General features: G+C 37.9%; 1 protein-coding gene across 6 annotated transcripts in view; it reads right to left on the bottom strand.

The window, feature by feature from the left end:
- Nucleotides 1-14,750, bottom strand: part of LOC107216670 (receptor-type tyrosine-protein phosphatase kappa) — a 104,672-nt gene that overhangs the window by 11,790 nt on the left and 78,132 nt on the right. For all 6 annotated transcript variants that reach the window (XM_046746584.1, XM_046746580.1, XM_046746581.1 and 3 more), the window contains one exon: nt 3,287-3,374. In XM_046746584.1, coding sequence (XP_046602540.1) covers nt 3,287-3,374 — 88 coding nt within the window. The remainder of the gene's footprint in view (nt 1-3,286; nt 3,375-14,750) is intronic.

The following is a 14,750-nucleotide window of genomic DNA, read 5'->3' as shown; positions in this document are numbered from 1 at the left end:
CTAATCGTAGAGTCCGTTCGCGGACTCGAGGAAATTGGATAAAGTGATTTCGGTTTAATTAAATTTCGCAAATATATAACGCGAATTTCGTATGTACTCAAGTTTTTGCTTAATCGATTTAAATCACGGAGTTTGAAGTTGAAACGTTTTTTCAACGAAGTAATGGAGCCAGAATTGAGACGGAAAAATAGAGTGCAGAAAATACAAGCGTCTGTACAATCGTATATAAGCGCAATATTATTTTCGCCTAATTTTAGAACCCTGTTAAACGCCCGGCTTTCAGCCGACGCCTACGAATTTTCTTTTACAAATTGTGTATCGAGAGGCGATTCGTAATAACGATACCTCGAATTCCGCGAATATACCTACTCGGGTAAAGTAACGAGTCACGGTTAATTGAGTTCTGAAACGTGTTACTCGAATCTTAAAATCCTTCAGACAAGTGAATAATTATAATCGGATGAGTAGTTTTTTGTTCCTTTAATTCTGTCAAACCGTAGAGAAAGAAAAGGAAAAAGTTACACGAGATTTTCGTTTTCTCGAATCAATTTCTACGAGATTAAAATCCGGCGAGCGGATCAGCCAAAGACGTTGAAAAATTCTGTACTCGAAATTGCGGATTTCGAGAACGTTTCAATCAATCCGAAAGAAATTTATACCCGCCAAATAAAGCCGTGTGTATTTTTATCTCTGAGCGCCTGCAGAAGCGATTTTAACGATAACTTGGGGACGCGAAAAAGGAAGAATGAAAAAAAAAATTGTACGTCAATTAGAAAACGAAGGTAATAAAATCGCGGAGATTTATACCGTTGAAACTTCTTTCTTCAGGGTATTGTATACATATATAGGTATCTGGCTCTTTCGCTCGATGGTTGAAGGAGAAAAAGGAAAAGAAATAATTAAAAAAAAAAGACAACAATTGGACGAGAAAAAAAACTTTTCTTTCTTCCCCTTTTATACGTTTTCTCAATCGTCACCTGCAAAACTGTTCAACTTATCGATGAAATACAACTCCCGGTGAATAGATTAAACGAAAAATCATTCGGCAGTAAAGATCTGGACTGCAGGCTTTGGCGACTTTTCTTCGCGTCTTACAAACAATATTTATTGCGAAAATTTCTCACAAAGTTGTACAGTAGAAAGTATAAAGACGTAAAGATAACGACAACGCTTTGAAGAAGAGTAATTTTTACTTTTTCTCTTAGAAGTTTTTTCCTCTTTCCTTATTCCATTATAATATTTATAGAAAATCTTTGCGAGCGATCGATTGCCTGATTCTGTTACACCTTATAATCATTATTGTAATTATTTTTGTTATTAGCGATCAAACTTTTCTGTCGAGAGGTGAAACTGCCAGCAGTAGATCCGGGAGAATATAAAAATTTTACATCCTGCCATTATATACTCAACATATTTAACAACCTACACTTACGTTGTATCTACAACACATATCTAACGTAATCTTGACGAAAGTTGAGATAATATACATTGTAGAGTAAAACAAACAAACCAGGAGAGGAAAAAAAAGTACCTAATCTCTGCCAGATTCTTAAAAAAGATTTAAATTTTATATCAATGCTCGTAATATACGTAACACTTTTCTTAACTCTTCCAAAGTGAAGAAATTCAGATTTCTTATCAATATGTGATCAAGAGTTTAAGTTTGTTTACTGAAAAAAAAAAGAGTCGAAAAATGTACGATCGTCTCCGCGCGTTAAGAATAGTTCTGAAAATTTTCTCTCTAGTCGAACAATACGTGCAGAAAATAATTTTCTTAATCTTTCCTCTCGAAGTTTCGTTGCGAAAATAATATATTGTCCCTCGCATTTCGTAAAATGATAAAATAAACAAGTTTAGTATAAAAAGTAACAAATGATTTCTGCTCAGCAATGACCGAGTTTTGGGAACAAGAGCGAGAGGAGGAGAATTTCGACAAGAATGAACGAACGAACAAGTTTAATGATTCGTGAAAACGCACAGCAGTGCATGCGGCTTTACACGTATTTATCAGAGTCAAAGGGAAAGGCGAAAAGAAGAAGTCACGTTAAGAAGAAAAAGAAGAAGAAAGAAATAAAGAAAAAAAAAAAAGTGTAGGAAAAATCGGACGACGCGTCAAAAACGAGCCCTGAAATTTCCGTATAAGAGGAAAATGTGTGAGCAGACGGATGTGAAGGATTATGCAATGTTGCATGGGTAAGTTTGTAGCATGCGAAGCGTATTCAAGCCGTTAACTCCGACTAGTTCCGAGGTCGACTTCCTTCCTTCCCCGCAATTTCTCACCCTCGACAAACATCGCGATAATATGCCGACCGTATTATATTACAAAGGACTAAACATAAATGTCAACCCGCTACGATGTTACTATTTTGTGGATGAAAATGGCGAATAGTGAGTTCAAGTTGCTGCACTATGTCACGTATAATCGCTGAGAAGTTGATACAATATTATTTTCATATGACGACAAAGACAAAAATAATAATCAGGAGAAAATGTGAACGTAATCGATTCAGGACGGTGATAAAATCCTGTTTGAATTCCGCGATATAAAATTCTTGGGAGAGTGCGCAAGTTTTTATGTAGCGTATGATACGTGTACCTACGCGAAGAAAGAAGGATAAATTTTAATTACACGTTACAGCGACGGATTTTTACGTCGTGATGATAAAATCTTTATACGATGTTTATTCTCTTCGCACTGAGAAAAATTTTATTTGTTAGAGTAACTAGAAAAAAAGAGTAAAACAGGTGTCGTTGAAAAAACTGTTTGAATATTGTTGGAATTACAAAAAACGAGGTACGCCTAACTATTTTGCGCTATCCTCGATCCTTTTTTGGCAATTGCAACGCAAAATCAGTCTCATCGGTTTACTCTACTTTTTTATTTAAACAAGGCTTTAACGTCGATTTATCGTTGCACAAGCATTAAATTTTCGCAACAGTTGCAAGAAAATATAGCAACAGCGATCGCAATGAGAAAGAACAGTAACGGATAGAAAACTAATTTTCATTTTCTACCTCGAACTATATTTTTCGATTATGGTAAAAAATGAAAATAGTTAAGGACTGAGCGGTAACCGGAACTAAAAATTTCTCCCAGAGCAGGTATTTTTCTACAATTCGAGTAATTTATTGCCGGATAGATTGAAAATGAGAAACAAATTTACGCGTAATTGTCGTCCCCAGATTTTTATCCGGCATTATCATGAGGTGCAGAAAGCATTTCGATTTAATTCCGCGACTGCTGTTCGCTGATTTAGCATAAGAAATTCGCATTATATATACTTACAGGGTATGCACCTTTGATTCTGATTCTTCTCCTTGTTCGCGATCTTCGTCGCGTGTTTGCAGGAGTGCGTCTCGACTTTGACCGCGGTCTGAAATCAAAAGGAATACAAAATAAGCCGGCAGGCAAAATTCGTTACCAAGTTTCGACTCAATCGGATGGTTTCGACTGCGAACACGAGAATCCCTCTTGAAGTGTCGGATGAAAAGTAAAAAAAAATCGTCAATTTCTCACAAACATCTCGTGGATTTACACCCATCGAAAAAAAAAAAAAAAAAATTCACGTCCAGAGTAAGATCGTGAAAGTTTTTTCCACATGTCCCATCGATTTGAAAAATTGGTACCTGAACCTAGCAGACAAACACGTGTCTCATCTCGACATCGGACACGATTTTTCCCCTCTATTATCCCGCATGACGGTCTGTTCGTTGTACGGTCCGTGGAGAAGGAAAGGAGGGAAAATATTATACCGGGAGAACGAGATATTGACGAAACCGAATACCGCCGATGGTGTCCATCAATCTTCAGCTGAAACGGATCCTCGGATCTTCGCCGATTCACGCTCCCTGATCACGCAACCTGCGCGCGAGAGTTTTCCGAATTTTACGTCGTCAAACGCGAAAGCGAAATTTATTTGAACTTGAATAAATTGAAAAAACATTTCTTTCAGCGTAGTTTGGAAGTTTTACAGGTTTTTTTTTTTTTTTTTCCTTTTTTTCTTTCTCTTTTCTCTTTTCCTTTTCTTTGTCTTCTTTGGCAGTAGCGAGTCGTTCGAGGGCGTTGAAGGGTATAAATGGCGAGGTATTTGGAGAGGACGACATTTTTAGGATGTTGGTGTGCGTCGAGGGTTTATGAAATTGCTTCGCTGACCATTTCAGGTCGGCCATTCCTCCGCGTTTACTGGACTTTATTCGCCTTCTGGGCGTTTGAAACGCGCCTGCAGTCAGCGGCTCGCGAAAAAGAACAACGACGACGACACGTCGGGGTTGAAAAATCCCCCTCGAGGCGCGAACAAGCCGATTCAGCGTGTTTCGATCTAAACATAAAGCTGCGTCCGAGTTTTTATTTAAACGGATTTAATTTCGTTGAAAAGAAGAGAGGGAGAGAGAAAAAATGAGAATGTGAGATGATTTGATCGGATTATACATCGTTTGACCGAAGATAAATGTATAATTTATAGGAAAATAAATTTGACGGTTTGGTACCTGATTATTTGTAGTTTTGACGAGAAAATTGAATTTCGAAAAAAAAAAAAAACAAAACATCGTATGACGCAACAAGAAACGTCTTATCATCACTTTCTATGTAGCAGTGAACAATTTCTTTCAGTAGATATATAGGTACGTCGGAGTTTAATTAATTTCAAAAAATTTGTCAAACTCGGTAAAAAGTCACTTCAATTCTACGAAACGATTTATCACTTTTTTAAAGTACAATTAAACGAGATATTTCTTTGCCTAAAATGAAGTTCTTACAGGTCGATTAAGGATAAATTATCTCTAACAATCGAAGAATCAAACGACCTTTCCCATTGCGTAATAAAACGAGGAACGAAGGCCTGATTAATACTTCCAGCGTTAATAATACGCGTATAAATAACAAAATTCCATCCCTCGAATCCGCTGCGTTGACGCAGGATGGCAGTTTCCAAAAGGACGTCAACACTACGACGGTTTGCCTGTATCATGCTTTTGTCGGTCGACGGATTCTGTGAAACAGTCCAAAGTAAATTGCAGACATCACAAGGACCGAACCGGAGTCTCTCTCTCTCTCTCTCTCTCTCTCTCTCTTTCTCTCTCTCTCTCTCTCTCGTCCTGCCAGAACCACGAGCGCAAACGTACAAAGGAGTCCGGCATGGGTGAGTGGTCAAAAGTTGAATGGTCGGCAGGTAAAGGCCAGCTCGTCGGACGGAGTGCAGCCCTGAGCTGAGCCCAAATTGTGAATTCGGTTGTAAGGTTGTATCAAGTGAACCAACCTCGCGAATAATTTTTCACTTAACGAGCTGCAGGCGCCGTTCAACTTCAAAGCAAAAACCCTCTGAACGTGAAAACCCTTCGATGACATTTTTCTCAGCCGGTTGAATTTGTTTTTCGGGGCTAATTTTACACTGCACCGATTTCGAACGTCGAGTCAGCTCGAATTTATAAATTCGAAATAAATATGGCTTGGATTGATTGAGAGAGAGTCTTTCTACTTTTTTGGGCTGAAAAATTATCCATTTTTTACGAACATTTTACGCAAAAAATTTTGAATACAGAATGCTTATATTTGATATGCTTACTAATTGTAAACGGTCTTTATTGAATATCGTAATATTTTCTAAAGTTTTAAAGCGGAAGGATATTCTTCGCTTGCGGAAATTCTTCTAGACGCCTCAACGGAGCAATCGTTATGAAATTTGGCAGGCACGTCTGCAACACACGTCTTCATTGGTTAAATCAGAATCATCGAAAGATATTCAAACGTTTTTATTTTATGAAGATAAAAGCTGAACAAATTTTCGGCAAACAACTGAGCTTCCCCTTCGTTTGCCGACTATTCTTTTGTTTCTCAATATTTTTTCTTCGTTCTGGTACAACTAACGAAGACGTTCGGTGTACACGTGCCTGCCAAATTTCGCAACGATTGCTCATCCAGGGAGTGCAGGAGCACTTTCGCAAACGCAGAAAGCACACCGAAAAATACGTGGCTCTTCCACCTCCCATTACCATCTTTTGTTAAACATTAGAAAAACATTATCACGTTCAATAAAGACCGCTTGGTAAATATACCAGTTATCAACATTCTAAATTTCACACTTTTTGCATTAAAAATTGATAAAGAATTGAACATTTTTTGTTACAGGCAGGTGAAAATGCGATTGCAATTTGAGTGAGACGGTTTATGTTTTTGTAAATTTTCATCTTGTTCATTTGCGCGAAAAGATCGATTGTGAGCGGGATATATTTGGCATTTAAACAGAGTCCTCGAGGAGGTTTTCGTTCACCGAGCAAACTATCGCTAAACATTTCGGCGGTAAATCAGTTTAAGAGCTTTTTCACGTCGGAGAGAGCCCAGCTCTGTGAAAAAGCCTGTAAAACGGAATCGTACGTCGAGTAGGTATAAATACTTCGGTAAAATGTGTCTAAGGCACACACACGCACACACACATATATATATATATATATACATATACCCCACCATTATTTATCCGCCAACAAGATCCGGCTCAAATCCGCATACAGCTAAAATCGAGCATCGTTTTATGCCTACAAATTTCTGCGCAGACATCTTGCGTCAATCTCGACAATGGCTAACACCCGTTCTTGCTTGGGGATGTTGCTTTTTTTTTAATTATTTTTAATCTTCAGTACCTACTTTGTATTCGAAAATGGCGATCACTCGTTTGCAAATTTTGGAACTACGTTAACTACTCTAGTACGGTAATGGGCGAAATTTTAATTGGTCAATATTTGTACTCTATTTCACTTCAATTTCATGCGCATTTTATGACACCTTAATTAGAAATTACGAGGGTGATTAATTACATGTTATCCAATCCTGCTATCGTAAACATACCATCGGTTTGAATTTGTCTGTTTTTTTTTTTTTTTTTTTGAAAAGCGGAATCGATATGAAAGATATCAATTACGGAACTTATACTATACCTTAATAAAAAAAAGTGGAAAGAATTTAAAAAATTCATATTTTCTACCGAATCTTTATCAAAATAAGAAGAAAAAGAGGCGAAAAGAAACATTATGGATCACGACGTCAGCTGTGAAAAGAGAGTCGAAGAACCCGGAGACAGGACATTATGGTCGGACGAGATTGGCAAGCCTTAGAAACCGGGCGTCCGTCTTATCGATAGATTTGCATTTGAGGATGATTGAGGTCCCACCGCCTTGTTATCGGATCGGAGAACCGCAGAGAGCAGAGGTCTCGAAAACCGGGCGTCATTATTCGCGGCTCATCCTTTCCCACCTTCTCTACTCCTACGAGACATCCACTCGAATTCAGAATCAGAGACTGAATTGGTGCAACCTATCGCATCGAGCGTCCGAATGCGCATGCGCGAGTTTTGTCGACAGGTTCGCCAACTCAATTCTCAGCCGTGAAACGCTGCTCACCGAGGCTACGCGGTTGACGCGAGTTTTCTTAGGTTAACCAGATCGCGAATCGTTGATGTTGCGATTTGCGAAGACCGGACGAAATTTCATTTTCATAAACTGACTGACGACTGATCGATGCTGCGAGTCGATCCTAACGACATAATTACAGGAGAGAGTTTAGTTAAGTTGGCTGCCCTGTCTCGCGGAGAAAAATATTCACGCGGTACGTTTACGATAAAATTCACGTTTCCTTTTTATGTAACACACCTCCAGGAAATCTGTAATTTCTCTCGATGTATCGTCGACTCTGCGTTCTGCGGCATCTTCAAAGTTTTCCCAATAATCTCAGTGTCCCACATTGCGTCGTGCTACATTCTATATGTATATATTTATTCGAATTATACTTGGCAATAATTTAATTGGCCACTCAAGATATCGTATAACGAGATCCGCGCATCTTTGACGATGATCAAAGAGACGAGCTCGTTGAAAAAAATGAGCCCGACTAATTGTCCCTGACTTCATTAAATGCGAAAAACCTGTTTGAAGGTTTTTCATCGGTTTCAGGACTTGCAGTAATTGTAATGATAATTCTAACAATAGTCGGAATAAAACGATTTCATTTCTTTTCCACTGATTCTGGCCATTCTGAGCTACACATTTCAAGCTGTTACCGTTGATTATTTTTACTGACTTTGAATCGTCATTCCAAGTGATTATACAAATATTTGCCACCCATTTATTGGCATAAAACCAAAACTCACAAGGTTCGCAATCAGTCGTGTTACGAATTTATCAGACGTATAATTTTGTTCAGATATAGGTAAATTTCAATCGTATGAAATGGACAAAATCCGAGATCCGTATAATTAGAGCAACAAATCTGAAAACCGGCTATTCGAGATTTTGAAAATCCCGCTGCAGTCGGACCGTTTCCACTGTTTCCGTCTCACCAACTGTGCGTTATAACATGTCATATAATATATTTATGTAAGTATATGTATATCATACACAGCTACTGCATACAGAAGTAGTAAAGCCAACGAAATGGTCAGACAGTCAAGCCGTCTCGATGATCTATGAACCATTGCGATAGCGGTATGTATAACTATAATAGACGGAATAAATTCACTCGCCCGTAGTACCACATTAATAATATTTTTCTGGAGATGTTTAAACCGAGAGAAATGAAGGTGGAACCACTCTTGCGATTAATCCGGAAAATTTATGGTTTCATTCTTGTTTTTTTCTCCACGCCTCTTATCGTTAGCAAATCGCCCAGATCTCTCTCTCTCTCTCTCTCTCTCTCTCAACGTCAAACATGTATAATATACAAGTAGGCCGCTAAAGATATTACAAGTTGTCGAAAGACGAAGTCGCTGTTTTTTGTTGGAATATATTATGCATAATATATACACTGCAAGGTGTTCCAGACGTGTAAACCATTCTTTTTCTTTCTTTATCTTCTTCTTCGTCGTCTTTTTTTGTCCTACTCTTCATCATCCGATTTTCAATTCTTTCTTTATTCTCCTCTCATTCCGCTTGTCTACGATACGATTGCAGAGTTCGCGAGTTTGCAGCGGCTATTTTCGGAAACTTGTTTTATAAACTGAAAAACTTTGTTTCGCTAAGGAGACGCGGTGGATCACCAAGCTGAGTCTAGACGGCGAATAAACGTCTGTTAGAAAATTTCCTAATCACATTTTATGATACGGGTTCTGAGAAAGGTGAGCAAAATTATTCAGCAAGGTAAAATCGATGGAATAATACGACGAAAGGAAATAAATTGAACAGGATTAAAAACGGTCTGACAAAAGTCTGTCGCGATATTCGCGATGATTCGTTTGTACCTTGACAGATCGATTGAACATCGATACTTTGGATATGCAAACGGTTGATGTGTGATTTTTATTTTATTCATCAGTGTTATTCACGACCTTTATTTATGCACTAAAATTGGTGAAATTCGAAGCGACGAAACGGCAAATATTGCTTGTCGGTCGTTTGAAGCGGTGAATTACGCGATATTAACTCTCGGAGGTGTATTGAATATTACGAAATTTAATCTCAGGCGGAGAGAACCATAAACCGAGTATCGAATCGCGAGATAATTAGTATAATTTGATTCACAGAGGCTGTGGATAATTATTTGAATATCTCAACAGAGGCAACAAACGAATCAACGAATCAAAGGATCTTTCTTAAGAAGTACGAGATTCTAATCTTGGACAACTTTTTGGCTCCCTTTATATACGTTATAATTCGTAGAATACGGAACGAGGCGGTGAGAGTAACGAGTTAAATAACTTTGTGGTGAATTATCGCTAATTAACAGATTTCGAGTGAATCCGATTCGAGGTGAATTTATGGGGCGGGCAATTTTCAACGAGATCGAACTTATCAGCAATCGCCTTTCGAAAAGTTCGATCTCGGTTTCTGCGCCCACAATCGTATTACCGCGTGTTTCTCTCCGGTGGATTAAATCGTTCCGCACCGTTTCCTCAACGAGTTACCTCTTCCTTTTTATTCGGAATGGAAAATCTTCGATCCGTGGCGAAAAACTACAGCTAAGGAGCGGTATTTATGCGCTATGCAGCGACGTTTGGCGCAGGTCGAACAAAGAGGATGTAGAAGTTGTAAGAACGCAAGAATAAAACTTGGAAAAAGAATGAGAACAAGAATGCTAACTTTCCTCGCAAGATTTCTTTCCAGATTTCTTCTACTCGTATCCTTCCATGTCGGTTCACCTTGTATAAAACATTGTATAAATCCCATACATATAACAGTTATATATTAATATACTTCTACTAACGGTTCAAATATCGTTGGAGTTACAAAAATATTAAATTTTCTTCTTACGCGAGCATAAAATTGTCGCAATAGTTCCAAGAAAATATATTTTTACCAGTGACCATGATCAAAAATAACAGTAATATATACTATAAGCTTTCAGGTCACAGCTAGGAAGCTAATTTTCAATTCGTACTCGGAACTACACGATTCTTTGACTTTTTTGGCTGTGACAAAAAAATGAAGACATTCAAAAACCGTGCGGTAACATTTAACTAGAAATATTTCTCCGCGCACGGAAGCAAGAATCTTGACTGTAAAAAGTGTGCTTTCGAACACTTGACTTTGAGGTTCGAGTGTGTATTTAGTCCCCTCTTTTCTCTCTCTCTCTCACCGTTCTCTTCTCTCACGCATCTCTCAACACCGTCGAAGAATGCATCAACAACACGCACACCACTGGCACAGCAGTGATTTCGGACTGACCGGAATTTCCTCCTCGTAAAAGCTTCTCGTAAATACGCGCGGGAGAGAGAAAAGGCAGGGACAAAAAGGATTCTGCAGGAGTGGGTGGAGGGAAAGGAAAGGGCGCAGGGAGGGGGGGGGGTTAGAAAGGTGAAACAGAAGGGGTTGGAAAAGTCGAGAGAAGCGGAGAAAGTTGCGTACAACGAGGTCAGAGAGCATGGAGCGCGAGTCGGAGAACAGTAGAATAATATTCCCTGAAATAATATCTGTGCTTGCAAGTTTTACATTTTTTTTTCTTTCTAGAATTATCCGCAATTTTTTTTTATTTTTTTTTTATTTACTCAGACTGTATTTCGCAAAAAATCCAGACCGATAAGTCGAGTCGTAACGCTGGTAAATAATTCATAACTCGCTGAATTGATGAATATTTTAAAACTTTACGAAAGATTTTGAAATTTCTATTCCTTTGTCGTAGATTTTCCGCGACCTTCTTTTGCTTTTTTTTTCTTTCTTTTACTGTATTATGTGCCGGGAAACAAAAAAATACCAGCGACGTTCTACTTGAGAAGATTATGCGTAGACTGAAGATGGAAAAAACCAAAAAAAAAAAAAATTGGGAATGAAACCGAATGGAATTCCCCATACATATATACATGTGGATATTTACGAGTTTGTTAGATCAACGTAACACACGTTGTAAATGTATACTATAAAATATGGAGTAGAGTTTTTTTTTTTTTTTATGCTCCATTCGACCTAATTTTCAACCTGTTTATGCATGAAATATAATTATTTTTTACTTTTCTTTTATACCGTGTTTTACTCAGCGACGCTATAACGCCGGTCATAATACGATAATTCGTGTCGTGTGCAGATGTAATACAGAGGAGATTATTGCGAGCGAGAGTAAATTTTTTGAAATGTGTCAGGGGCGAGATTCATTCTGATCTTACACAGCGGTATATTTTAATAAGAAAAGATGATTAATGGAACATCGGAGAAAATAATATTCGGCGTCACTCCGTCGTAATTCAACTTATGTTTTTATCTTACATATTGCATCTCGTATCTTTCTTCATTCAGGTATTATATAAATGAATGCGATATATTAAGATTGACAGAATTGTCGGTCCTCGTTTCGCGCTTTTTGATTATTTCACATCGGAGGTAAAAATCGTTCAGAAATTTTAGACAGAGATAAAATTCTACACAATTTTAAACATCATTGATCGGCAAACACTTCAGCAGTGTAATTTTAGCGTTATTATTAACTTTGAAAAGTTTTGAATCCTCGCGTTGAATACTTTGTTGTTTATTGATTTTTTCACGTTGGAGTTAAAATTGTTGAAAACTTTAGAGAATGAAGAATTGCAGAATTTTCTCTACTGTTGATAATCAATATTTAAGTATAATTAACAGACATTCCGTTTACACGCTTTCGATTCAATTTAAACTTGTCAGCACTGCGTCGGACGGTGAAAACAAACTCGAGCCGTATCGTGATCGAGCTTTCGGTGAGATTACTAGGTACTCGTTGACTTTCAGCTTTTGGCACAAAGTTTTAATTCTTTCTCGGAACAGCGAAGGTTTCTAAATTCCGGAAAAAGACGGTTGATAAATGTGACGCGGAGTCGATATAACGAGGCGAAAATATTCGGAATGGCGGAGGAGCTTTTTTTTCTTTCTCTCTTTCTTGTTTCATTGTTTTCTCTCTCTCTCTCTCTCTCTTTTTGGAACAAGAACGAAGTAAAACGACAAACAAGAAGTACAGTACCTAACACCGGTTCTGGTTTTGGAACGGAAATAGTATAGTCCTGTCCCTCGGGCAGGATTCATGAGAGTTTCAGAAGTCTTCCACTCCATCTAATCCCCGCAGAACCTTACACGAGACTTTATACTTCTTCACCTTTTCGGCCCTGAATTTTCTAACGGGTACGAGAAAGGAAAAGGAAAATGTGAAGAAAAAAAAAACACACACACACGCGACGGCATCAAGGCATCTTTTTTTTTTTTTTTTCGTTGACCATAAAATGTCCACTTCTCGTTATATTGGAACAAATGATAACGCGAGTTTATTACAAGTCTACAGGAGTCTGAGCACGAAAGCATAAAGCTGTGCGATTTATACTGCTTTTCGAAAATGTTTTCTACAAGTGGCGAGAAAGACAAAGAGAGGGAAATCAATTTCGTTGTATTTTATAATGTCGCACTGGAATCGTGGATCACGTTTACAGGTATCCCAAGGGTGGAATAGAAAGAAGTTGGCGAGAGAGAGAGATAGATAGATAGATAGATAGATCGCGTTTATTTATGCCATGACCCACTTGGGTTTTAAGGCAAGTAACATAAGATACAAGATCAGGATTTTACAATAGATCTAGTGATAATAATGCAACATAACAGAAGTGTAATATAATAAAAAGGATATATTACTAACTATGAACCAGGAAGATAAAATAAATAAATAGTTAACTAATAATAAATATACAATTTAGAGTTGATAATCAATGAAAATAATGATGGTTTACAATTTAAAGAACCGACGATAGGAATAAAATAATAGTGCACAATTTGATAGATGCAGGATAAGAATAGGTAGTACAGGAAGATATATAAAATAAATTAAAAGTAGTAATAAAATTAAGAATAACAATGAGAATAAACGTAAAACATAATAAAACGAAGATAGAGATACAATGAGAAGTAGAACAACAGTGGATAGACGAGAACCAGATAATTTATAATTTGTCCACGCTATGGAGTTTCCTATTCTACGGCCGCTGCCAATCATAGCCTAGATCTTATATGGGTCATGGAAGAGCCCGATTCTGCTGCTAGGAGATAATGGTGGAGCTTAGGTTTGAAAACTTCAAGCGACGGGGAGTTTTTTAGGGACGATGGAAGGCTGTTCCAAAACCGCATGGCAGATAGGAGAAAGGAATTTTGGTAGACCGCTGTTCTGGTGAACGGAATAGGCAGCAGCATGCCCTGAGAAGAGGCCGCTAATCTGGATGATCGTCGCGTACTACGATCATCCTCAGGGAGAGGATCCTCAGAGAGAGAGAGAGAGAGAGAAAAGAGGAAAACGATCGACGGATTAATCCGGGTTGCTCACTCGGGAACGAACAGCGGAAATCATCGGGGCTGATTGTGAGATATAAATGCACAATATATGATGTATGATTTTACATACGTGCAGATGCATATAACGTGTGAAATATTCGCACATCACTGCGCGTTGTGCGATGGCCGTGACCGATTTTATCGCAGGAGCTGATATCTATGGTACGGAAATTTTTGAAGAACGATCATGCGGAAATATTATCTATCCGAAAATAACGAAACAGCGCGGAAGGCCAGCGACGCATCTGCCGCTATAAAACGCGTTTTTTTGATCAAGGTGTGCGAAAACTTCGACGTGGTTTTATCGGATCGTAGGAGAATAGAATTATGGTGAAATATGATTACTGGTTTTAGTTTTTCAAAGAAGACAGTGATTGAATAATTAATTAATACGGGGATTAAAAATTTTAATTACAGTTTATCGGAAAAGTGGTCGTTCGTTTTATTTTCTTGTCCGATATTACGCATCTCAGTTTTTGAGCCGATAAAATATGCGTAACATTGAACTAAATAACAATAAATACGGTCGAGATAAACCGGGCGGCGTTGAAATTCCGAATTTGAAAAGTTCCGAAAGTGTCTAATTCCGAATTATTTGGTGGTGAGATTTGAAGCAAATAAATCAAACTTTGAAGAAACAACAAAGTTTCAGATGGTCGGAAGGCCGACGGCTCAAAGTTCCGAAATGTTCCGAAAAGTAAAGTTCCGGTAGAGCGAAATTCTGTGAAATAAAGTTTCAATAGAGTAAAATTCCGAAAATTAAAACATACTCACGCAGCGTAGTTTTCTCAACGAGTGGGTGTAAAAAATCAGAAAATCCAAAAATCAGAATGACCAGGATTCCGTACATAAAAATATGGAAAATCCAAAACAAAGAAATATCAAAGTGGTGAAATTTCACCAAGCCAGAAATTCACAGAATCGAAAATCTCCCGTCACTCGAAATTTCGATGCTTTAGATTCTTAAATTTTCTTACTTTCACACATTCGGAACTTTGACT

This window comes from Neodiprion lecontei, chromosome 1, assembly GCF_021901455.1.
Source record: "Neodiprion lecontei isolate iyNeoLeco1 chromosome 1, iyNeoLeco1.1, whole genome shotgun sequence".
Classification (NCBI taxonomy): Eukaryota; Metazoa; Arthropoda; class Insecta; order Hymenoptera; family Diprionidae; genus Neodiprion; species Neodiprion lecontei.
The sequence above is the reverse complement of the archived record's forward strand: the minus strand, read 5'-3'. Positions and strand labels throughout refer to the sequence as shown.